This window comes from Nannospalax galili, unplaced genomic scaffold (genome assembly GCF_000622305.1).
Source record: "Nannospalax galili isolate Female #2095 unplaced genomic scaffold, S.galili_v1.0 scaffold160, whole genome shotgun sequence".
In the NCBI taxonomy this organism is placed as follows: domain Eukaryota; kingdom Metazoa; phylum Chordata; class Mammalia; order Rodentia; family Spalacidae; genus Nannospalax; species Nannospalax galili.
Genome location: NW_008346900.1, coordinates 1,510,502 through 1,536,416, shown reverse-complemented (window position 1 = coordinate 1,536,416; position 25,915 = coordinate 1,510,502). Strand labels below are relative to the sequence as shown.

The 25,915-nt window shown below is 49.9% G+C and overlaps 2 protein-coding genes across 6 annotated transcripts in view; both read right to left on the bottom strand.

Moving 5' to 3' along the window:
• Window positions 1-731: 731 nt before the first annotated feature.
• Mtg2 (mitochondrial ribosome associated GTPase 2) lies at window positions 732-15,757 on the bottom strand. Of its 4 annotated transcripts, none has more exons than XM_008843233.2 (8): window positions 15,683-15,757; window positions 12,846-12,915; window positions 7,827-8,034; window positions 4,184-4,331; window positions 3,308-3,423; window positions 2,519-2,737; window positions 2,051-2,189; window positions 732-1,253 (listed from the first exon to the last, which is right to left on the bottom strand). In XM_008843233.2, the coding sequence occupies exons 3-8, from the start codon at window positions 8,028-8,030 to the stop codon at window positions 856-858; spliced, it is 1,224 nt and encodes a 407-aa protein (XP_008841455.1). In that variant the 5' UTR covers window positions 8,031-8,034; window positions 12,846-12,915; window positions 15,683-15,757; the 3' UTR covers window positions 732-855. The 4 variants fall into 4 exon arrangements, with proteins under 4 accessions (XP_008841455.1, XP_029424313.1, XP_008841456.1 ...); XM_029568453.1 differs by lacking the exon at window positions 15,683-15,757 and adding an exon at window positions 15,570-15,590; XM_008843234.2 differs by lacking the exon at window positions 12,846-12,915 and having other exon boundaries at window positions 15,683-15,710.
• A 647-nt stretch (window positions 15,758-16,404) lies between these two features.
• The window catches only part of Ss18l1 (SS18L1 subunit of BAF chromatin remodeling complex), a 32,850-nt gene continuing 23,339 nt past the window's right edge, over window positions 16,405-25,915 (bottom strand). For both annotated transcript variants that reach the window (XM_029568445.1, XM_008843231.3), the window contains exons 9-11: window positions 23,955-24,074; window positions 20,377-20,504; window positions 16,405-19,149 (exon numbers count right to left, since the gene is read on the bottom strand). In XM_029568445.1, the coding sequence (XP_029424305.1) occupies window positions 19,123-19,149; window positions 20,377-20,504; window positions 23,955-24,074 (275 nt within the window). In that variant the 3' untranslated portion in view covers window positions 16,405-19,122. The remainder of the gene's footprint in view (window positions 19,150-20,376; window positions 20,505-23,954; window positions 24,075-25,915) is intronic.

The window sequence follows — 25,915 nt, the reverse complement described above, 5'->3', positions numbered from 1 at the left end:
AGGAGCAAGGGCACCCCATCAGGAGGGCTGGTGTTGGCTCACAGGGTCAGGTAGGTCAGCGGGTAGAGCCTGCCCAGGACTCTTATCCTTCTTTCACGCCCTGTTGGACTGCGGCTATCTAACAGGGACAATGCTGCCAATTCAAGGCTCACATCCCCTTTGGTTGACAACTTGCCGGCGCATCCTGATGAGGAGCCAGAAGCCGCGTGCCTGGGTCGGATATTGGGTGCATTCAGACGTGAAGCCCAAGACTGCCTTGGCATTCGGCCCCCACAGAGCTCAGCACAGCATTCTGGGAACACTCCTCAGCTGGCTGGCGTCAGAGAACAAAGCGTGGCCACTGCCCGCTGCCTCCCTGACACCCTGGTACAGCAGAGAGCTCCGTGAGAGACTGGTGGGGGTCCCACTGCTCTGCAGGGCTGTGGGCAGATCCCACCCCAGGAGGAAGCCACGGGCTGCTGTGCTCCCCCAGGCGGCTCCTCTAGGCCCCCAGTGTGCAGTGTGCCTCCCTTAGTCAGCAGCACTGCCCTCCTACTAATGAGGTGTTAATTAGCACAAATGAGTCAACCTCAGCAAACCAGTCAGCAAGGGCAACAGGTATGCTGAGCCTGGAGAGCAGTTTGGGTGTGTCAGGTGGCACAGAATATTCCATCCTTCTAGGCTAGAGGGTGGGGGGGCACCTTAGTGGGGAGCCCCAATTTGGTGGGAAAACAGAGACACTGACACTCAAATATTTACAAGCACTTTCTCTCAGTGTTCAAAGCTGCCCACATTTTACAACGAGGTTTGCTTTTGTCTTTGGTGGCCCCTGGCCCACCCCACCCCACAGACCCTGGGGCAAGCTGCCGCTGAGTGCTACCAGCTGAAAGGCTGCCGGCCCTGCCCTAGCTCAGCCTCCACATAGGAATCATGCAGCACCTTCAGACGAAGCAGCAGCTGCTCTAAGTTCTCCCCTGTCAGTGCTGACAAGGCGATGACCTCCGCCAGTCCCAGGCGGGCCTGGAGCTGGGGCAGGTGGGCTCTGGCCTGCGGGAGATCCAACTTATTGGCAACAATCACATGGGCTCGCTCGGACAGGCCTTCTTCATACTTCTCCAGCTCATATTTTAAATCATCAACCTGAGTCCATGGCTCGGGCAGGGAAAGATCCACCACGAACAGGAGGAAGCGGCAGCGCTCGATGTGCCTGAGGAAGCCGAGCCCCAGGCCCTTGTTCTGGTGTGCGCCTCGGATGATGCCCGGGATGTCCGCCACTGCAGGAGACAGAACTCAGAGTCAAGGTCATGCTTGGGCTGCCCCATGTGCCTTTCAACCTTGGGGATGGGAGGGGAGACCTGGAGACCCCTTCTGGGCCAGAGCTCATGTTCTACAACTTTCCTTTCAAGGAACACCCGAGACTGAAGCCCTTCATCCGCCTCCAGGTGACTCAGCAGACCAAGTGACACTGAGGCACCTCAGCTTTCAGGTTTGCAACATGCTCTGAATATTTGGGTGCCAGGCACGCGGATCAATCTAATGAGAAATATTTAACACATGCCTGTCTCTCTGGCTTCAAACATAATTCAGAAAAGGGGAAAATGGCTCCTTGCACTCTATGAATAATTTGATTACTGATAAAAATCATTATAGCGCACTTTGCAGATATAAAGTGCTATACAAATAACCTTACCAGCAGGCTTACTATTTTTAATGGGTACATTATCTTCTGGAAAAAAGTTTTCCTCTCTCAAAACGGTACAGGGAAAGCTTTTTAAATCACACGCTGTCTGCATGACTGGCGCTGCCGAGTGCCACAGGAGACAGCGAAGGCAGCGAGAGGAAACCCTCTCCTCAGGCTCCAAACTCAAGATTCCATTTCTAAACTGAAGCTATCGGATTCTGGGCTGGGAGAGGAGGGGCTCATTTCGACAGAGAACAGGTTCATTAAAATTGTTTCAATCAGGAAAAACAATGTAACATTTTACATAGGAAGCTAAACCAGGGTTATGTAATTACTCTCCTGAATCACTGTATCATTAAGCCCCACCTCTGGCGGTGCTGGAGGCTCTACCTGCTAACTGCTGGTGACCAGCATAGGGAACGATCCCCACATGGGGCTTCAAGGTGGTGAACGGGTAGGAAGCCACAGTGGGCTTTGCATTTGAAATGGCTCGGAGGAGCGAGGACTTCCCAGCATTGGGAAAGCCAACCTGGAAAGAAAAGCAAAGGTGCTGTGTGACCTCATGGAGGGACCTTGTCACTGCCACCACAGCTGACAGGAACAGGGGCCTGGGATGGGGTAGGTGACTGTGTAGGCAGACACTGGCCAGCAGCACATGCAAGGGAGAATAAATGAAAGCTGCCCTTCTCTCCTGGGCCACTGTCAGGGACCCACCACCCCAGCATGGGCACCCCAGCATGGGCCACCGTCAGGGACCCACCACCCCAGCATGGGGCCACCACCAGGGACCCACCACCCCAGGGTGGACCACCGTTAGGGACCCATCACCCCAGCATGGGGCCACTGTCAGGGACCTACCATCCCAGCGTGGGCCACCGTCTTGAGCTCTAGATAGAGAACACGCTCCTGACCTGGCTGTCCAGGGGTACATGTTATTGGGGCACGGTTGTCATTGGCCAAGAAAAAGCGGTTGCCTTTTCCTCCAGCACCCCCCAGTGCAGCAACATATTCGTCACCAGGGTGGGACAGGTCAGCAACAATCTCACCTCCTTCCTTCACCAAGGTGCCCACAGGGACCTGAAAAGCAGCACCACTGTGGGGTTCTAGTCTACGACTAGGAAAAGGTAGGGTAGAACACTGCTGACCTCTCCCCTCAGTCCTCAGAACAAAGAAAAGGCCCCACCCCTCAGATTTCATGGGGCTGGCACAGCAGCATCTGCCTGCACTCCTAGTCCTCAGAAGGCTGAGGCCGGAGGATCGCAAGCTCAAGGCCAGCCTGAGGTAGAGTGAGGCTCTCTCACAAAACAAACACCCAGCTGCATAAGCGGCCTTTTTGAAGTATTTCTGTACCATCAGAGACAACAGAAGCAGCAGGAAAACAGCCCGAGAGCAGCAGCCCCATGCGGGCACGCAGCTTGAGCTCGGATGGGAGGAGGGCATGCTTTGGGGTCCATCCTCAGCCTAATTCTTCTGGACCCTCCTGGTCAGAAGCACATGGCACCATACCAGGACAAAGGGGCTCTCATGGGACCGTGACTTCAGAGACGACCTCTCTTGCCCGCTGTTCCTAGCCAAGTGCCTCTCATCACCCACAGACTTGGTGACTTGACAACCAAAGAACAGCTGCCTGCAGTGCCCTCAGCTTACCTGGACATAGAGGACGGCGCCACCTCGGCCAGAGCAGTTCTTTCTGCTGCCATCTTCTCCACTGAAACCCCGATACTGGGACAGGACGGAGGACAGGGACTTGATTTGCTGGTCAGCTAGAGCAAGAGCAAGAGCCTCATGTTCCTTTGCATCAAGACAGAGCTGTTACCTGGACTCATGGCCCCTTGTCCACATGGGGCCGACTGGGCTGTGAGGAGACCAGCAGCCTCTCGCTCTTCAGGCTCGCCCCCGCCGGGTGTGCTCAAGGCCAGAGGGAGCACGCTCTCTCGCTACCCTAACCTGAACAGAACATGACTTTTTTGAGATAGAGGTCTCTGTAACTCTGGCTGGCTTGGAAATTAGAATCAGCTTAAGCTTGTAACAGTCCCCTGCGCCTACCTTCGGAGTGCTGGGATCACAGGAATGTATTACCACGCACAGCAGAACAGGACTGAAGAAAGTGAAGTTCTTACTTTCCTTCAGAAAACAGTGACATTTCAGGAAAACCTGGAGTCCTCACGATGCCATCAATGAAATAAACAGCTACTTCATTACACTGTGAAGAAGCCTGCGCCCCCTCCCTGAGCATTTTTGCTGAGTGTGTGCTCAACACTCCCTGGCCCGCTGATGCACTTTCTGACCCTGTGACATGTGTTATCAGAGGCTCCTGATAGGAAACTGTCTCTGTGTTTCTGATGTGAAAGAGCAGAGCTGACACCCAAAGCCGCTTTTAGTGCACTGCTGATGAACAGCCACAATTCATAAAAATGTTATCTACACATCAAAGCTGCAAGACAACACATATCAGGATAAGGAGGTGGAACCTCCACCACTGTGTACAGCTGGCTCCCCCTCAGCGGCTCCCAGGGCACGTGCCTCTCAGGATGACATGGCCGCCATTGCCTCCATCACCACCATCAGGGCCTCCGAACTCCTTGCGAGGTTCACTGTGGAAGCAGCTCATGCCGGACCCTCCATTTCCTCCACGAACCAGCACTCTCCGGTGGTCCACAAAGTGCCTTTTCTACAGAAAACACAAGGTACCCTAGGGTGTTAGCAACCCTCTGAAACCCTTTGAGGAGACCAAGCACCTACTTGGTACACACCTCTCTTGCCTATCAAAATCAGAAGCCAGTGATGCTCTTTCCTAAAATCCACAGGTAAAGCCCGGCTCCCAGGTCGCCAGCACTGGCAGGTTGGAGTGAACACTGCAGACACGATGGCTGGCTGGTGTGGAATGCACACTTCAAAAGGGAACTCGGCAGTTCTGACCTGGAGAGCACAGCGTGTTTAGGAAATGTTCCCTGAACAAAGCGTCCTTCCAGCTCCTTTCAAACAGAGCTGCATTACTGAAACCCAGGCCTGTCTTCACTCACGGCAAGTGGGAGCTCCTTAGGGTGGAATGAAGTAGAGTCCTTCAACAATGCCTAGGCTTGAGCTATGAGAGACAGCTTTCCAGGGTATAACACAAGGCTTACATATGGGATGCAGAGGCAGGCAGAACCTTCTCAGGAGGGTTCTCTTCAGGCCCCTTTAGGAGGCAGGTACAGAGTGAAAGAATAAGAATTAACCAGCTAGGAACCAGGGTACATACACAGACAGACACACACACATATATAAATAATATACATGTATTTATATAAATTTTTTTGAGACAGGATCTATAATGTAGCCTAGGATGGCCTCCAGCTGTGAGCCTCTGGAGTGTGGGATCACAGGTATAGTGCCATCATGCCTGGCTGTGTTAACATTTAGTGCACATTAGCTCCTCCTTCAAATGCAGCTCCTAGGGCCATAGGCACTGCCCTTACTGGTACTCACAGACACCAGCTTTCTATAGGCCTCTGCCACAGCCCTGCCTGGTGACCACCCACAACTCTCACCAGGACCTGGTATCTGCATTCCAGTATTTCCATCTAAAAAGACTGTAAATGGACTTTTTGGGGGGAGGGGGTAAGTTCCAGAGGCTGAACCCAGGATCAGGGCTTTAACACACTCTACCACTGAGCTCGATCCCCAGCACAGGATTGTTTTTAAGGAAAAAGGACATCCAGCAGGTGGTGGTAGAGGAGGCACTCACCACAGGTAAGGCTCTGGATTTGACCACTAGAACCACAAAAATAAACAAAAGTCCCCGAAGCAGATGTTCTAGGGTTCCTTGGCAGCACCACACGGAAAACTGTCAACTCTATTTCAGAAACGATTTGATTTTGCTATGCGCCAACACCATGGGAATCCACCTCACAGGGGAGAGCTTGAGGGGGCGGCTGTGGGGGCCTATCAACTGTCAGGAGAGACTCAGCTCAAGTGTGGGCTGCCAGGAGGGGCGAGCCTCAAGGAAGCCTTGGCACCGTGGTGGTCCATAGCCTGGCCACCAAAATTCTTCTTTGTGAGAAGTGCTACTTTTCCTCAGCTGCTTGTCTGAAGTCCCTCCACGGAGGGCGTCCTAATGTAGAACTTTTGTTAGACTTTTAATTAATTTATTTAATTTTGTACCTATGAGTTTTGCCTGCATGTATGCAAGTGCACCTGTGTCACACAATGCCTGTGAAGGCCAGGAAAGGAGGTTGGACTCCTTGGAATTGGAGTCGAACCCAGGTCCTCTGCAAGAGCAGCCAGTGCTCTTAACCACTGAGCATCTCTCTAACCCCCATGTGTAACTTCCTGAGTTTCATCAAAGACTACCATGTTTATTTTTTTTATTTTTTTCGTCTTTTTGAAGCAGGGTCTCCCTGTAGCCCCAGCTGTCCTAGAACTCACTATGTAGACCAGGCTGGCCTTGAACTCACAGAGGTCCACCTGCCTCAGCCTCCTGAGTGCTGAGATTAAAGGCGTGTGCCGCCATGCCTAGCTTATTATTTTTATGTGTATGTATATTGCCTGCATGTATGTACGCGCACTCATGTTGTGCAATGCCCATGGAGGTCAAAAGGGGTCATCAGATTCCCTAGAACTGGAGTTATGGGTGGTTGTTATCTGCCATGTGGGTGCTGGGAATCGAACCTGGATCCCCTGCAAGAGTAGTCAGTGCTCTTAAATGCTGAGCCATCTCTTCAGCCCCTTAAAAAAAGTATGTGTGTGAGTGCTTTGCCTGCATGTCTGTAAGTACACCCACATATACGGTACTTGCTGAGGCCAGAAGGGGGTATCAGATTCCCTGGAACTGGAGTTACCAATGGCTGTTAGCTGCCACGGCCACATGGGTGATGGGAACCAGGTCCTCTGTAAGAGCAGCCAGTGCTAAGCCGTCTCTCCAGCCCCCATCATTGTTTTTTTTTTTTTTTTAATATTTTATTTATCATTTTTATTTCATGTGTACGAGTGTATTGTCTGCATGCATGTGAGTGCACCCGTGTCATGCAATACTGTGCGGAGGTCAGAAGAGGGCTTCAGATTCCCCTGGAACTGGAGTTAAGAACGGTTCATAGCTGCCATGTGGGCGCTGGGAATGGAACCCAGGTCCTCTGCAAGAGTGGTCAGTGCTCTTAACCACTGAGCCATCTCTCCAGCCCCCCCATCATGTTTTAAATAAAAGGTTCTGAGGCTAGGCATGGTGGTGCACACCTTTAATTTCAGCACTTGGGAGGCAGAGGCAGACTGTGAGATTGAGTCCAGCCTGTCTATAAAGTGAGTTTATATAGTGAGTTTCAGGCTAGTCAGGGCTACAGGGAGATAGTCCTGCTCTCCAAAATAAGTGAATGAAATAAAACAAATAGAAGGATCTGGCAAAATATTTACTGTAAGGGCTAGGGAGATCAATACCAGTATGTACTTGCCTTACAAACATGTGAACCTGATCACCAGAACCCATGTAAACATGCTGGGTGTGGTGGCATGTACCTGGAATCCCAGTGCTAGGGAAGCAGAGCCAAGGGCTCACCAGCTAGTCAGTCTAGCCCAACGGATGAGCTCCAGGCCAATGAGAACCCATAATGGAGGTGGACAGCAGTCCTGAGGGGGACACCCGAGGTCCTCCTCTGGCTTCTATACATGTGAACGTCACATGCATACGCTCATACAAATTTAAAAAACAAACAAAAAACCTCATTGTAAGCTTTAAAGAACTTAAAACTTAAAAGATCTAGCCTCCAGATTCTAAACAGAATTATGCATGCACATTCAAAAAAAACCTCAAACAAATTAAAGAAAGAAATACAGCGGGCATGGTGGCACACACCTTTAATCCTAGCACTCGGGAGGCAGAGGCAGGAGGATCTGGAGTTTAAGACCATCTTCAGCTCTGTAGAGAGCCTAAGGGGCATCTGGGTAATATGGGTCCCTCTCTCTAAAAACATACTTTTTTTTTTTAGGGCTGGGATGTAGTTTAGTGTTTGAGCCCCTGTCTAACTTGCCCAAGCAGCCCTGACCCCCATCTGCCCTCAGCCCCTCCCTGGGCTGCTGTGCTGCTTGTAAGTCTTTGGCACACAGGCCGCATTCAAGGCCGCCGAGTGGCCCTCAGCATTATCAGGGCAAGCCACAGTAGATAAAGAGGGGTTGCCCTCCCCAGGCTGACACTCACCAGTTTTTTCTCTGACAGTGGCTTTTTTCCAGAGGGTTCCTGGTGCTTGGTGTGGTCTGCACAGCCCACTGACAGCAGTCTGGATGATCCTTGTAGTGGAAGGAGCCGGCCAGGCTCAAGGCCAGTCCATGTGGATGGAGCCCACTTCATCAAGCTTTTCAACACAGTGCAAGATCTTTCGGGAAGAGGCCTGGCAGGTATCATGACCCTAACAGGAGTCAGATGAGCACAGTAAGACACCTGAACATCAAGCTGGAGCTGGAGCCTGGCACACAGCAAGAATCCCGAAGTGAGCCAGAGAAAATGAACTGACTGGCTCAATCCCGGTGCGCACGGAGGCTTCTGGCACCACATGCTTATCTGCACATGGGGAGGACCCATGTCATTAAATCTCCCACAACATTGAGTGTACCTCCCTAGGGAATATAAGGTAACTGCTCAGTGAGATTATTAAAAGAGAAAATCTAAACCACAAATCAGAATTTCTCCAAAATAAAAACAGCCATTTGCTTAAATGTTAGAGTATATTATCTGTGCAGCTCAAAATATCACAGTGGAGTATGAGAAAACTATACCATGACACCTGTGTACCCAGGGCAGATAATGCCCACCTCAGCTTCATTCCTGGGGTGACACAGGGAGGGTCACACACCTGCTACCTCAGTCTCCTCCCCTGAAAGTACACAGACCAAGCGAGGACGGGCCGACCCACATGGGTGCATGGCAGCTCCTGTCCTACTGTGAACACAGTGAGTGATATCTATGTGGTCTCGGCCTCTGTTCCTCTCAGAGCGCCATCTTTCTAATTTCCTGAGATGAGAGAGATGGAGCATCTGACCCAGAGCCACTGAGCCCAAGTGACAAGAGACTTTTGCTCTAATGAGGTAAGCTTGGCTCCTGGACAACATGGGGGAAGGGGAGCAGGCGGCTGGTCTCCACAAAGCCTGGCCAGAGTTGAAGCCTGAACTTCTTTCTCACCCACTCTCCGGCAGGGTAAGTGGCTAGGGAGAGTCAGAAACAGTTGTGCCCACATGATGACATGCCTAAGAAACCATTAGGCCTCAGGAAAGCTGGGCTGTCCTCTGGCTCCACAGGGAGGGCCACTCCTGTGCAGGGGCCTGTCTGCCTGGTTACTTCACAGGGATCTAGTAGCACAGCGCCCTGAACCCATGTGGGCACTCTGCTCCCTGACAAGCCAGTTTATACATTTTACGCACACACGGCCTCCCAGGTCAGTTCCTGCTGCACTGCCACCTCCATTTGTTTGCAGACTGTGACTGGTGCTACTTGGCCAGCAGAAGCCCATCCCGTGGTTTCATGTCCTCCTGGCCTGTGCTGTGGGTCTCAGCACCTATCCACATCCACAGGGGCCCCAGCAATGTCTTCCTCCAGCCCAGCCCTACAGACAGCCTCACCTCTAGGAGCCCTAGGCACATATCTGGATGCTGTGTGTGCTCACTCCTGCCCCAGAGTTCTGGTGGCAGTGTATGGGCATCCATGCTTACATCTCCAGGGAGGTCGACACCTGTCAGTCTGTATCATACACACACCACACCTGCCGGAAACCCAAGTTCATATGGATATATACAACTAAGCACTACAGCACCACTCAAACGCCCCTTCTGTCTTTGTGGCTCTGCTCTCAATGGCAAGAGCCCGAGCTTCCTAAGCTCCCTTTACCCTATCCTTACTGCATTAAAATTTTTTCTATTATTTTTATTTTATGTGTATATTACCTACATGTACGTAAGTGCACCATGTCGTGCCCATAAAGGTCAGAAGAGGGCGCTGGATCCCATGGAACTGGAGTTATGGACAGTTGTTATCTGTCATGTGGGTCCTGGTAACTGGACCCGAGTCCTCTGCAAGAGCAGCCAGCCCTCCTAACTGCTGAGCTATCTAGTCCCTTAAAAAAAAAAAAAAAAAAAAACTTTATTATTTTTATTTTATGTGTATGCGTGTATTGCCTGCATGTAGGTAAGTGCACCCATGTCGTGAAAAGCCAAAGAGGTCAGAAGAGGCTGTTGGATCCCCTGGGACTGGTGTTCTGGACAGTTGTTAACTGTCATGTGGGTGCTGGGATTCGAACCCAGGTCTTCTGCAAGAACAACCAGTGTTCTTAACCACTGAGCCATCTCTCCAGCCCCAGTTCCCGTCCCTCTTTTTCTGGAGATGGGGTCTCCCTGTAGTTCCATCTGGCCCGGAATTCACTATGTAGATCATGCTGCCCTTAATCTCACAGACCTGCCTGCCTCTGCCTCCTGAGTGCTGGGATTAGGACATGGACTACCAAACCGGGCCTTACTGCATTTCTTTATGTGCCCAGCACCCAGCCTAATGCCATGGCAAACTTCCTCCTCCACATGCTGGTTCACCACTCCTTGGTGACACCCTCCTCTTGCTTTCTCTCCCATGAAATGTGCCCCACCCCCCAGGGCCTCACAAAGCTATGCAACTGTTCTATCACTACACTCCTAGTTCTAGCTGTCAATGTTTTCTACAGTAAATTTACTTTAGAATGACTGTAGGTTTACAGAGTGGCAAAGGGACCCCCATGTACTTCATGTGTAGTACTCTGAATCAACACCTTGTGTCAAACGGATGTATCGTGAAGGAGTCAAACACAAGAACAAACAGCCCCCAAATTATATTTGCTAGCAAAGAATATTCCCAAACTCCAGATTTGAGTTGTTTTCCTTGTAAATTCTACCAAGAAATAACCCTAATCTTACATCGGACCACTATTCAACCTAATACTAAAACCTCCTGACTTTTACAAAAAAAAGCCAGGAATACAGAAGCAAAGGACCCTGAACATGCCGTTCAGCAGATGCTGGCATCACAAAGGACCACAGACCAGCATCCAGCAGGCTCTGCTGTGTGAACACAGGGCCACCTCTGCAATTAAAACCCAGCTGGCTTGCCTTAGCATATTGGCAGACTCTGGGACCTTCTCAACACCCAGCTGAGATCAGGAAAATCAGTGCCCCTACAAACAGGAAGGGAAAGGAATGTCACCTGGTACAGGGCAAGTGACAGGCAAGGGCTAAGCTAATGTCACACTTAATACAGAGAGAGTACGTGCTGTCCCTGTGATCAAGAGAAAGGCAGGTGCTCGCTCCTATAAACACAGGTCTTTGAGAAAAAAAAAAAAAAAAAAAAAAAAAAAAAAAAAAAAAAGAGTTGGGGCTAGAGAGATGGTACAGAGGTTAAAAGCATGTACTGCTCTTGCAGAGGACCCAGGTTCAATTCCAAATACCCATGTCAGATGGCTCACAGCTCCAGAGAAATTCAACAATCCTGGCCTCCACGAGCACCCATATTCATACTCAAATACCCATATACAGGCACACAATTAAAAAAAAAAAAGGAAGAGGTAAAATTGCCCTTACTTGTAGGAGGGCTCATTGCACAGAAAATCCCAGAAAATCTGCAAACCAAGATCAGAACTAACAAGTGAACTGGGTGAGGCTTCAGGCTACAAGGTTAATTTAAAATATCAAGTGGGGAAAAAAAAAATCAAGTGGAAGCCTGGCCTGGTGGGTCACGCCTTTAATCCCAGCACTTAGGAGGCAGAGGCAGGCGGATCTCTGTGAAATGGAGGCCAGCCTGTTCTACATAGTGAGTTCCAGGCCAGCTGGGGCTACAGGGAGACCCTGTCTCAAAAAAACACAAAACAACAAAAATATCAAGAGTATTCCTACCTTCCAGCAGCAAACAGAAATTAAATCCGTTTTACATAGTGCCACTTATGAAAAGGAGTCAGAGTGAACAACGACCATGGGTAGTGGACAGATGGTTCAGTGGTTAAGACCACTGGTTACTCTTTCAGAGGACCCAGGTTCAGTTCCCAGCATCCACAAGGTGGCTAACAACCGTCCATAACTCCAGTTCTGGGGATCTGACACCCTCTTCTGATGTGAGGAACTTATATACACGTAGGCAAAACATTCATACACATAAAATAAAAATAGAAAAAAAACCCATAAAACAAACACAAGTCAGGTAATGGTAGCTCATGCCTGTAATCCTAGCACTTGGGAGGCTGGAGCAGGAGGATTTTCTAGAGTTTAAGGTCAGCCTGACCTACATAATGAGTTCCAGGTCACTACAGGGTATAGAGTGAGACCCTGTCTACACACACACACAGCAGCAGGCTTGGTGATGTACTTGAGCGGTAGAGGTAGGAAAATCAGGAGTTCAAAGTCAACCTCAGCTATAGAGTGAGTGTTAAGGCAGCCTGAGATACATGAGACCTTGCTTCAAAGTACCAAACAAAAGAAACCAAACCAGCCAACCAGCCCACCCAACTACTCCAGACCCTAACTGCACTATTTTGCAAGATCCTGTTAATTCAAAGTGGTTTCTAGGGATTAATACAGTCTATCCTAGTTAAAAAAATAAATAAAAATAAAAAAATCTATGAAGAAAACATTTTTGATTTATGTGCATGAGAAAATCCTTTTATTACCCCCATTTTACAAAGGAGGAAACTGGGCTAGAGAAATGGCTCAGCAGTTAAGAACACTGACTGTCCTTACAGAAGACCCGGGTTCGAATCCCAGCACCCACATGGTAGCTAACAACTGTCCATAACTCCAGTTCCAGGGGATCCGACAGCCTCTCTGTTCTCTGCAGGCACTGCACGACACGGGTGCACTTACCTACATGCAGGCATAACACTCATATACATAAAATAAAAATAATAGGCCAGGTGTGGTGGCGCATGCCTTTAAGCCCAGCACTCGGGAGGCAGAGGCAGGCAGATCTCTGTGAGTTCGAGGCCAGCCTGGTCTACATAGTGAGTTCCAGGACAGCTGGGGCTACAAGGAGACCCTGTCTCAAAAAAGACAAAAAAAACACAAACAAAACAAAAAATAAAACATTTGAAACAAAGGAGGAAACTGAGGCAGAGTGGGAAGGTAATTCACCAACATCCTGATCTCTTGGGGAAGAGTGGCAGGAGGGGGTACAGGGGGGTTAGGGGAAAAAGCCCAACTCACAGCTCTGGCTCCTCACCTGAATTCACCTGCAGCTAAGCCTGCAGGATCCGGTCATCTATGCCATCCCAGCACTGGTAGAGTGAAGCCTGAAGGTCAAGAACAGGAAGGGGGATCAGTGCAAAGTCACCTGCGTCCTGACTCCACACAGGGCCTAATCTGGCATGCTTCCTCTTTCTGCTCTTTCAGTGTGCATGTAGACACACTGAGTGACATGGCTCCTCACCAGGAGGGACTCCACTGCTTTCCCATTATTGCTCAATCTCTAATTTTCTCCCTCCTAAGGCTGTTCCTGCACTGTCTGATACAATGTCCACTAGCCACCTGGGGTTGACAAGGCTAAGATTATATAAAATGGGGCTGGGGATATGGCTTAGTGTTAAGTATGAAGATGTGAGTTGAGACCCCAGCATTCATGTAAAAAGCTGGGTGTGGCCACCTGTAACCCCCACATGCTGCAGGGACTGAGATACAAAGATCACAGGCTTGCTGGCCACCAGCTGAGATCCAGTTTCAGTAAGAAACCCTGTCTGTGGGGAATAAGACCATCAATAGACACATCATCCTTTTCACCGGCTTGCTTAGGTGCACACACTCAAACACGTGACAGTAAATAAAGTCTAAGGCCTGTTTTTCAGTGCCACAGGCTACATGGGTCACCTTGGGTAACATGGATCAGGACCCTGCCACCACCTCAGAAAGTCCTACTGGGCACTGTGCACCTGGCCTGTACAGAGGGAGCCCAGGCGAGTGAGCCCATTTCCCTTCTAGCAAGCCTTTGCTGGGCCCAGTGAAGAAAGTCTGGGTCTGGAGTCTAACAACAGATGCTTTAAGACTAAACAAAGGCTTTGACAAATGTAGGAAATGGAGTCATGGTGGGAAGGGCTCTACACTGGACATGGTCAGATCACTGCTACTATACAGAACGCTGGGCTCCTAGCTATTGGTCCACAGACAATACTGTCAGGAAGCTTCTCTACTGATTTTACAGTGTATTCCTTAGCAGTGGGTGGGTGGTGCACACCTGAAATCCCAGCACTTGGGAAGCAAGATCTGGGTTTGAAGACCAGTCAACGTTATAATACCAGACCCGGGGGCTGCAGCTTAGTGGTAGAACACTTGCCTAGATGTGCAAGGCCCTGCGTTCCATTCCCAGCAACACCAGACTTGGCTTTCATTGTCATTTTGATTTTCTTGAGACAGGCTGCCCTAGAGCTCATGGAAATCAGCATCCCAATGCTAGGATTATAAATATGTGCCACAATATTTAGATTGAGAAAAAGTACTTTTTTTGGAGACAGGGTCTCCCTGTAGCCCCAGCAGACCTGGAACACACCAGGCTGAGACCTGGCTGGCCTCAGTCTTAAGAGAGATCTGCCTGCCTGTGTCCCAAATGCTGGGATTAAAAGCATGTGCCACCACATCAGGCCCAAGAAAATAAAAAATAAAAATTTTTAGATTTATGTGTGTGTGTTTGCCTACACATATGTATGTGCACCACATGCATGTAGTGCCTATGGAGTCCAGAAGAGGGCATCAGATTGCCTGGAACTGGAGTTACAGTTGTGAGCCACCATGTGGGTGCTGTGTACTGAACCCAAGGTTCTCTGTAAGAGCAGCTGCTGCAACGTAACTTCTGAACCACCTCTCTAGTCCTGAGAAAAAATATTTTTTAAAAAGCATCCCTGGGGATTTAACTCAGTTGGTAGTACCTGCAGGGCATGCAGGAGGCCCTGGGTTTGCTCCCTAGCACACATAAACCAAGTATGGTGGCAGAAATCTGTATTCTCAGAACCTGGGAGGTGACATAGAGGATCAGAAATTGAAGGTCATCCTTAGCTATATAGCAAGTGACTCCAAGTCACTCCCCCAGGATACATAAAACCCTGTCTAATAAGTTTTTTTAACCCAGGGTTTAAGTCATAATTTTTCCATTTATTCCTTCCATAGGCAAATCATGCCAAGGTGTGTACGCTGTTCGCTGATTCATAGTGCTAATGTTAACGTTCTTAAAGTTTCCATTGTTACAGGACATGGATATTGCTGCTTTCGCTACATGGTGACAGTTAATCACCTACATTTTGTGATCAAACATCCAATAAATGTACACGTTGTTTTATTTAGATAATTACAAGCTGTTCACTTAATAAATGTGTCCAACAAAGCTATGTGGACCCTGCCCACGGGGCCTGTGGGAACTGGAAAGCAGCCGCCCTCCCCAAAGTTTCCTAGACTGAAGGCCTCAGGGGCAAGCAGGAAAGCCTCCCCTAGTCCCCTGGGCATCTCACTTGGTTTAGCTTCTCTACTCTCTTTTTTTTGTGTGTGTGTGTGGGGGTCTTTTTGAGACAGGGTGTCCCTGTAGCCCCACCTGTCCACCTGTCCAGGAACTCTCTATGTAGACCAGGCTGGCGTTGAACTCACAGATATCCGCCCGCCTCTGCCTCCCGAGTGCAGGGATTAAAGGCGTGTACCACCACGCCGGGCTTACTCTACTTTAATCGAATGCTCCCAGGCACTTCCTCTGGCAGCATCCCCTGTCCTTGAACCTAAGGTCCCCACCCCGAGGCCCGCCACGCAGCCTTTCCAGGAGAGCTCGGCGGGGACGAGCTTCTGTCACTAGTTTCTGCGACATGGCCTCGCTACGTCGCCCAGGCTGGCCTCGAACTCCTGGCTCCTCTGTCTCTGCCTCCCACGTGCTGGGGAACAGGCCAGCCGCGCCCCGCACTGGCAAAGACGCACTGACCGGAAGAGCGCAGGGACATGCAGGTCCCCGCTTCCGCCCGCCCCGGCCTCGCCCGCCAGGACCGCGCACCCGGCCCCTGCAACCCAGCCGCGCGCCCCGCATCCCGCACCCACCGGCTCGCAGTCGCTACCACTTCCGGTTACCTGCCGGCTTCCGGGGCGTGCTCTGGGCGCGCCTGCGCAGAGCCCCAGAGCGCATGTCCGGAAGTAGGGGCCGTCTCTCCCCCACGCCGGCGTGCGTAGGTGGCCTGGGAAGCGCGTCCGCGAGCTCCGGCCCAGCCTGGGCCACCCCGAGGTCGGGTCTCAGGGAAGGGACGCGGGTCATCCCAGCACACGGGAGGCGGAGGCGGGCCGACTGCACGTTGGAACCCGGGCACAGTGCAGCCCGGTCCCGGACGCCCAGCGGCTCGGCCGGGAAGGTGCTCGGTTTGCGAGCCTGACGGCCCTGATCTCAGGGTGGATGGAGACGACCCACCCCAGCAAGCAGCTGTCCGACTCCCTCCCGTGCACCACGGCTCGCACACCCACATAGTCACAAGCACAAGATTAAGTCAAATCGTCTCAGCCGGGCGTGGTGGTGCACCCCTGTAGTCCCAGCACTCGGGAGGCCGAGGCAGGCGGATCTCTGTGAGTTCAAGGCCAGCCTGGTCTACATAGTGAGTTCCAGGACAGCTGGGCTACAGGGAGGCACTGTCTCAAAAAGATTAAAAAGAAAGAAGAAAAACTAAAAGGGGGTGTTTTAAAAATAGGTGTTTCAACAAATAAGACGGGTTAGACCTGTTCAGTAAACAGAAACGAAGTAATGGCTAAAAAAATTTTTTAATGGAAATGGAGGTCTTCCTTTTTTACAACTTAACGATGCTTGTTACTGAAGCCCACACGTGAAAACTGGCTTGCCATTGCAGAGAGAAGGCTGCTTCCTCAGAGGTCTGAGCTGTGCTGCTCTGCCCCTCTGCAGACATCTCCAGCACCTCACTGTGTTATGCAAAGTTCCCAGAGACCTCCAACCACAAACCCTGATCAGGAGGAGCGTCTGCACACCAGCAGGCAGTTGTCAGCACATCCGAAAACCTCGGCCTCCCCTCTCAAGTTCTCTGTGCTGGGTGGATGTTGGGAAATAACAGGAGGATGAGCAGCAGTTTCCAAATATTCCGATGCATCTTTTCTGGCCTTCAGTAGGAGTCATAAAAAAAACCAAGCAGTCAACCACACCTGCACAAACGACTCGTTTCAGCCTAGGACTTTTCAAACATTCATGTTACGAAAGAAAAGCTATAATACAGTCAATGAAAATGAATTGCTGGCATCACTTTTCCCACAGTATTACATAAAAATGGACAAGACAAAACGTTAAATAAACATCGTTATTAATCATTAAATATATTAACACCCAAATCATGTATAAATTAGGAAATAAATGTACAAACTATTTCACAAAGTGCTTTTAAAAATATATACACAACATTCAAGAAATTCTTAATGTAAGACATTTCAGATTGAAATTTCGGGGCGATAAATTTTTAAGTGTCTTTTTCTTTCAAAAAATGAATACAGCACTTAAAACACACATACACACACATATACAACAAAGGCATATTCCCAGATTGGCAAGGAATAAAAACCATTTTCACAGTTACTTAAAATGTTTTGACATTTTCAATAGGAAATTTCAGCCCTCAACTGAGCTTGCAGACAGCCTAGTTCTAAAAAAACAGCCTGAAAGAAAAAGAACAAAAAGAGAGCCAAGTCCCTAAGGAGCTGCTAATACTTTTGTCATTTAGCCATCAGGAGCTCTTCATCTCTGTCAACTTAACATGGTCACATACTCAGCCCTCGCCTCCTAAACCCTGTGCCTGCAGGATAAATACTCATACCCACGTTTGTTATCTGTTGTGTAGGTCAGAGAAGGGTGCCCTAGAACAGGACGGCAGCCAACAGAGACAAATCCTTTACTCTGACTTGATTCTTCATCTGTAAGTAGAAATGATACTTGCTCTGTATTTCCCAGCAAAGGCTGTTAGGATTAAGTTGTACAAAAACCATAAAAGTGCCTTGTAAATCCACAAGCATTGAATTACAGATGAAAGAATTAGTTTTGAAAACATAAAACTTATCAATTAAAAACACCAGAGCCAGGTGTTGTGGGGCACCCCTATAGTTCTAGTACTTAGGACGTGAAGGAAGGAGGGTCATGGAGTCAAGGTCAGCCACAGCTATGTAGTAAGTTTGAGGACAGTCTGGGCTGGATTAGACCTAGTCTAAAAAAGAAAAAAAGAAAAGGGTCATGCTGAGTAGGCCTGATATACCAGGCACTGGACAATTGGATATTTTTTGTATTTTCTTGGTGGTGGTTGGAACTCCCAACATTTATCTGAAGACTTTAAAAAAAAAAAAGATTCATAGTAATACAATTATTAGCCAAATAAATGGTGGTCAAATTTCCATGCTGGTTCGTCAGTATTTTTCCTTTGACCACACCTTTCTAAGAGAGCTGCCTTTAATGTTTACACAAAATCCAAACGTAAAAGTTACTCAAATTTCAGTATGTGAAACTTTTACTTTACAGTTAAAAGAACATCAAGTTATTTGGGTTCTTTTAAAAACAGGAAGTGGGTTTCTGATAACCCTAAACAGAAGGAACGTTTGCTTGGCATCCCGCACAAGGAGGTCCCGGAAGAAACAACACAAGATAAACACCTGCCGACTGTTAAGCTTGCCACCTTGCAATGCCTTACAGTATCTGAGCTCAGAATCGGGCGTATGGAAATCCTAGACATGACGCCAGCTAAACAGGGGCCACCGTCCCACTGCTTGTGGCCCAGCTGGTAGTGAACAGGCCTTGCTCTTCAGTGTGCTGCCCTCCTTGGGGTAGGCTAATAGCACACTGCCCTCATGGACACATTTATTCGGAATAGTCACTGAGCCCTCTTCATTTTTTAATACAAAGACACACAGCTTTAGGGGCTCACTGAAGAGACACAGGCAATGGGGTGCTCTGCACAGGAGAGCGCTCAGCCTCTCTGCATAAAGCACGCTTTCCTATTACAGTGGAACGGAGACTGGCCTAAGACACAGAAGGTGCCCCAACCCCCACCTAGGCACAGGAAGAAAACAGCCACCCAGGGCTGTGTGTGTGTCAATCTACGGGGAGCCAGTTATTTACAACCCACATTGCAACAATGGCATGAGAAGAGGCAGATAGGGGAATACGTGGACCATGGTGTCTTTTAGACTATGTCCATCAGTGGGCACAGAACATCCGATGACAGTATGACCCCCAGAGCTATATGAACATCAAAGAGGGGATAGGGGACAAAAGGGGTAACCTTTCCAGTGTGTCAGCACAGCACCAAATACGTCACAATCGCAGCACTGTCTCCTGCCAGCCTCGCACGCTCGGCATCATACCCAGCATGAAATGAGCACGCTTCACATGCAGATATGTCACTGGGCAGAGGGTAACCAACATGTTACGATTCATCAGAGCTGCCACCAGCTTGTCCATCTCCGGATGGACACACTACCACAAGGGCTCCAATGAGAATGCTTGTCCCTTATTGCTGGTAATTTCCATACTGGCCCTAAAAGAGATCAAGACACAGATTACACCTCCATAGTCCTGAATGAGCGGGTCCACAACCAAAGGGCAACAGTCTCCCTCTACAGTTAGCACCTCGACCCCAGGTGGAAGGAGGTAGGCACAAGGGCAAGCAAAGAGTCGTCCGAATCCATGAGGTGGGAGGAAACAATTCTCCAGTCCACAAGTTACCATCCCTCACCCTGGCGATCTAAGTCAGGGGGCGGGTCAGAGGGCATCATGCCCTCAGTGATGCACTGGGTTCTCTGATGGTGGAGCCCTGCCATGTGCATAACCAGACACTGTACTGGTCCTGCCAGGAAGGCATTGTCCCCTCTGCCCTGAGCGCCTCTGAGTGACTGATGGGTCAGCAGGGCTGATGCCAATACCAGCTCCCCTTAGCATACTCAAGGAAACGGAGTCAGGGTGACCTGGGTAACAGAATCAGTCAGTACAAAACCTGAGAAGAGAACTGGAGCCCAAGTCCAGAGTGCAGAGCAGGAGGCTGAATGGAACACTGCAGCCCAGGGAAGAGTAGCCTGGAAGACTGCTAACTTCCTGCCCCATCCCCCCCTTGGCGCCCAACTGGCTAGGTGGGCTTCTGGGGGTTCCGCTGAAGGTTATGCAGTCAGTCTGATGGGTCTCTGGTGCTGTACCTAGACCAGTGAAGCAGAGGGCCAGACAGACCCTGAGTACAAGCCCCAGGGCAGGCAGCACTTCAGCACTAAGTCCACCATGCATCTCTCAGGCCAGCTGCACCCAGGGGGCACTTGGCAGTGCCTGGAGCCGTATATATATGTACAATCCACACAACAGATCACTGGTGCTCGGCACTCGCTCAGACTCCTGTTCCCACTGCCTTGGCCAGAACCCAGAGGCAGACAGCTAACCCTGAGCTGCCCACAGGCTGCATGAACGTTCTGGAGTAAGGAGGCTGATCCCTGGGATGTCACTGCCAGTCCTCCCTGGAGGCAGGGGTAGTTATCACCTCCATTTCGATCTATGACTGAGTTAGAATGCCATTTGTCTTTCTATAAATTTCTGAGGCGTTGTGTTCAGACCTCTGGGAAAGAGGCACCCGTGTCATCAAAACCATCCTAGGAATTAGCCCTGCAGTGGCTATACACCACTACCACCCTGGAAACTGTGTTGATACTCATAAGAAAAATCCCTGCTATGCCTCACTCAGCACAGGGCAGACAGCACTTCCAGAACCATCCACAAAGCTTGCCTGCTCATAGCCGTAAGGCCGCTGCTGCTGGGCAGAGGGTCCCGTCTGCGATGCTCTGTAGCTTCCATACTGTTGGCCTTGACCTTGCTGATAACTCGAATACTGTGACGGGGCTCCCTGGGCAGGGCCTGTGAAAACATCAGGAGCTATGAGACCAGCAGGGGCCAGCTCGTCCTGAGGGTCTCCAGGCACTCAATCCCTGTTCTTCAGGAGGTAAGTGCCATACACCGGCTCACCAGACCTGCCAGTCAGTGAGGACTTGGGATTGTGTCGCCACTGGGTTGGGGCAACAAGGACCTGTGCCCAGCACAATGGATCTGCCACTTCCCAGAAGCAGGTGAGTGGCTGCCCCAGAATCAGCTCGTGCCAGGTATGGTGGACACTGTGAAAAAGGACCTTAAATGCAAGCGGAATGGAGAAATCTGAAAGCCGAAAAGAAATGTCAAGTTTCCTGTGAAACGTGGGCTGGGGCTTCGGAAAGAACTGATGAGGTGCAGTGCTGGCTTATTTACTTTTTTGTGGTGCTGGGGCTAGAACCTAGGTCATCACAAGCTAGTGTTCTACCATTGAACCATACTCCCAGCCCCTAGTAACTGTGTGTGTGTGTGTGTGTGTGTGTGTGTGTGTGTGTGTGTGCCAGAGGGTGATGTCAGGTCATCAGGTGTCTTCCTCAGTTGATCTTCATCTTCTTGTGCGTCAGAACAGGCTCTCATTGAACCTGGTACACTGCCTGGCTCGACTGGCTAGGCAGCAAGCCCAGGATCCACCTGTGTCTGTCCCTCTACCCCATATTGCGGTTGCAGAAGGGTGGCACTGTGCCTGGCTTTTATGTGCGTCCTGGGTATATCTGAACACATCCTCATGCATGGCAAGCACTTTACTGACTGCGCTATCTCTCCAAGCAGCGCCATCTAATAATTTTTAAAACGCTGTTTATTACAGTCATAAAAGTTGAACAGGTTTTTTTTTGTTTTTTTTTTTCGGCAGACATGGTCTTGCTGTATAACCCAGGCTGGACTTGAACTCACCATGTAGCCCAGGATCTGTAACCTTCTGCTTCTGTCTCCTGAGTGCTGGAATTACCAGTTCTGGCTCAGGTAAAACTAACTGGTTTCTTCCTTTCCCCCAGCAGAACTGCCTGTGAGTAGTGCAGTCAAGAGTGGAGATGGGGGCTGGAGAGATGGCTCAGTGGTTTAGAGCACTGACTGCTCTTGCAGAGGTCCTGGGTTCAATTCCCAGCACCCACATGGCGGCTACAAACCGTCCTTAACTGCAGTTCCAGGGGAATCCAAAGCCGTCTTCTGACCTCTGCGGCATTGCACGACACGGGTGCACTCACATACATGCAGGCAATACACTCGTACACATAAAATAAAAATAATAAATAAAATATTTAAAAAGAGTGGAGATGCTGTTCAGTTGGTCTGGAAGAAGTGCCAGCACCAAGTTTTTCAAAAGCTTCTTAGGTGATTCTCAGGGATTGCGAAAGCTGAGCTCACGGGCCAGACCCACTTCCTCCAAGAGTTAAAGCTGCCATGGACAAGGGATTAGGCTTGGGGTTTGTAGGAGCAAAGCCCAGCTCTGGCTGGGAAAGCCCCAGGACAAACACATGTGAGTTTATGTTTCACTTAGTATGAAATGTTTTAGATTGGGTATCTGACTTGGTAGTTGAGGGTATGTTTAAATATTTAGCATTGGGCAAGGCTTTGAGCTTAATCACCAATACAGTCAATCAATCAATCCATCAACCAAATAAGCCTACTTATCCACTCCACCTGGTCTGGTGGTGTTTGGTGATGATTCACGCACTCGATGAGTGTCACCTCCCATTCTGACATTGAGCAGCACAGACTCAAAGTGACAGTGTGAGGTGCTGACCCTCCTGTAACCCCCAGCATGAAGTATGCTCACCAGCCCCTGGGTCTTGGTTCACTCAAGCTGCTGGAGAGCTTACCGTGGCTCAGAGCTTTGGACAGACAGACCTGTAGGCAAGGGTTCCGTCATGGAACTGCCAGGAAGACAAGGCTGGAGAACCAGGGCAGATGTGGGACTAGATCTGGACCTGGTTTCAATGAGGCTGAACTTCTGTTCCTGTTAATCTTTTGGTGAGTGGGTCTTGAAGCCTTGTTCTCACTGAAGCTAGACACCTGCCCTGGACCCTATGTTCTCTCTGTCTACTTGTCTGGCTCCTACAGATCTTGAAAGCAATCTGCTGAAGGTCCCGCCAAGCCCATGGCAGGCTTGCTGGCCCAGTCTCACATCGGCTTTCCTAGGAAGTGAACAGATGGGGATGAAGGTGGGTGCATCTAACCCTACAGTCACGCTGCCCATCTCCAGCTGGGTCAGGAGAGTCAAGCTTGGAGTGTTACCACCTCCCACTCTAACCTACCTTCTGGGGCTTCTCTCTAACAGGAGGAACTAGGCTCCCAGGAGAACTCTTAGCCCTCACCTCACACAGGGCAGGGAAGGCATCATGGTATAGGAAGTCTAGATGTGGTCAAAAACCTAAAATGGAACCTCAGAGATGGTTCCACGGGTAAGAACGCTTGCTATGCAAGCATAGGACCTAGGTTCAGATCCCACAAAAAGCTTGGTGTGGCCACATGCCTGCCTCCAACCCCAGCACTGCGGGGGACAGAGATGGGAGGGTTACTGGAGTAACCCTGCTCCTTGTTCAGTGAGAGACCCTGTCTCAAAGGGACACGGTGGAGGTGACAGAGAAGGGTACGTCCTCCTCAAGCTCCATGTGTGCACACACCTCATACACTTGCACGCACCACACTCACACATACACACACGCAGAAAACAAATATGACAGAGCACTTCAGCCAGCTCAAAGAAAGTGCTCCCAGAAGCCAAAACCAGACAAAATAAAGTATCAGTACATCATAATACAAAGTTAATGCCCATCAGCCCATGCTAAAATGAGCAAATGACTGAATAGGGACCAACTTTTCCTCTCGGAAGACTTCCATGTATATAATGTCCTCTGCGTGGGACTGAATGGAACAATTCCAAAGAACAGAAGGAAGACAGGGCAAACGCCATCTTGGCCAGGGGCAAGGCCAGCTTTCCTGCAGATGAGCCACGTGGACAGCTATGCTGAGAAGGGCCCCTCTCTGTCTTCCCAAACTCAGGGCCCAGTCGCATCCCAACAAACCTCACTGAGGGACGTGCTGCAAAGTGACCACCCAGTCAGTCCACTCTACAACTGTCCGGGTCACTTGAGATCAGAAGGTCTCAAAAATGGTCACAGAAATGAAGTAGCCAACGACGCAGGACATGTAAATGTCATATGGGATCCTGGATGGGTTGGGGGACCCAAAAAAGATTGTAGCAGACAGTTAATGATGTCTGAATAAAGTTTAGCTCCCAGCAGAGGGCCAATGCTGGTTTCTTACTGTGACCAACATATTGGGTGGTCTTAGCCACAGAGAGCCAGGGTACTGGGTATGTGGAAACTCTACCCAACCCTCCAGCTTCTCTAGAAATCAGTGTATTTGCCTGAATGACAGTATAGTGTGTGCAGCCACAGCAGCTGCTGGGAGAGTCCATGAGGAGGCATGCCGGCCTCTTACCGTAGCCTTGCTGCTGCCCTGCGTAGCTCTGCTGGTTGGGGTACTGCTGCTGGGAGTATGTCTGCTGCTGGGCCGTGCCCTGCTGGTACCCAGCCTGCTGCTGACTGTACTGGGAATTTCCTGCAGAAAGAAGGGGACACAGTCTCAGTTCTGGGTGGTGCAGGAGGCACGCTGTCACCCACAAGATGAGCCAGTAGCTGAGGAATCCTTCCATCAAGTCTCCTGCAGTCATGTTTTCTTTTCTACAACGTCTCAAGTCTTGTGTGACATTTCATAGTTTTATAAGAAGCAAATGGAAACATGAAGCACATAATGTAACAGTTGAGACACGGCAGACAACAGAACTGTGCGCTGAACTGCTGTGCGCTGAACTGCTGTGCGCTGAACTGCTGTGCGCCCCCACTCCTTAATTTGGTTGTCAATTTGCCTGGACTCAGAATTACACAGTGGGAAAGCATCCCCAAAGTTTAACCGAGGAACAAGCCCACACAGTTCTGAAAGGGAAGAACCAACTCCTGCATCTGTCCTTTGCCCTCTATACCCGTGGATGCATGAGCATGCCCCTGAAAAGAAAAGGAATTCCTAAAAGTGCCTGGAAATAGAGCTGGGTCTGGTGGCACACATCCATAAGCCCAGCACTTCGGAGCCTGAGGCAGAAGACCATGAGTTTAGGCCACCCTGGGTTACAGTGGTTACCCTGCCCTAGAAAAAGAAGCTGATGGTTAAGAGCGCTGACTGCTCTTGCAGAGGACCGGAGTTTGACTCCCAACACCCACGTGGTAGCTGCGGACCATCCTTAACTCCAGTTCCAGGGGAATCCGAAGCCCTCTTCTGACCTCCGTGGCATTGCACGACACGGGTGCACTCACATACATGTAGGCAATACACTCATACACATAAAATAAAAAAACAAATAAAATATTAAAAACAAAAAACAAAAAACAAAACCTAGGGTTGGCGAAATGGCTCAGTGGTTAAGAGCATTGGCTGCTTTTGCAGAGGACCCAGGTTCAGTTCCCAGAACCCACATGGTGGCTCACAACCACCTGTAACTCCAGTTCTGGGGGATCTGATGCCCTCTCCTGGCCTCCACAGATACTGCATGACATGGGTGCACTTACACACATGCAAGCAAAACACTATTACACATAAAGATAAATAAACAAATAAATGTTAAAGCACTATCAGCATCCCACAGGGCAGAAGGTTGGATGCACAGAAGCAGAGAGACGAGGGCCCTCTCATCCTGAGCGGCCAGTGCCAGCGAGGGCAGGAGTGGACACTTATGTCCTGTGGAGGTCACTGCCTTCTTTCTGACTGACCTCTATGCTGGGAGTGACCAGTTACATGAGGACACAGGTACTGGGTGGATGCCACCTGGACACTCTTGGTTAGTTTACGTTCTCCCCACAGTCCAACAGGCCCCAGAGCTTTCCCGATGGCTTTGCTAACAGAGGCCAGGATGAGGTCCTGGTTCTGTTTGTACTTGTGATGGGCTTTCTGTTCAACCACAGGAAGGCACCATGCTGAATGCCCTCTCCTGAAATGCAGAAGGCAACGCACCTACAGCTCATAGGAGGTACGAATGATATGGATGGCTAAAGTCATCTGGTAACATATATTTTATATTTGAACTCTCAATTTCAAGGAAGCAAATGAATCAGTGTGGTTCAGAAAGGCAACAGACACATCAAAAGGGAAAAAGAGCCATTTCTGCCCCGCCCTGCCCAGCCTCCTCCCCACTCAGCTGCCGTTCCTGTCCTACTTTTCCGGTGTGTGCGCATGCTCATTTTTTTAAAAAATATTTTTTTAGGCTGGGTGTGGTGGCGCATGCCTTTAGTCCCAGCACTTGGGAGGGCAGAGTTAGGCGGATCTCTGTTGAGTTCAAGGCCGGCCTGGTCTACATAGTGAGTTCCAGGCCAGCTGGGGCTACAGGGAGACCCTGTCTCAAAAAGACCATA

Excerpts from the sequence above, each read along its gene's own strand:
- Mtg2 (XM_008843232.2), bottom strand. Across the intron at positions 2,190-2,518 it reads CGGTGGCCCACGCTGGGATG|GTTGGCTTTCCCAATGCTGG; the intron begins GTAGGTCCCTGA and ends TTTTCTTTCCAG. Across the intron at positions 1,254-2,050 it reads TGGTCACCAGCAGTTAGCAG|TGGCGGACATCCCGGGCATC; the intron begins GTAGAGCCTCCA and ends TGTCTCCTGCAG.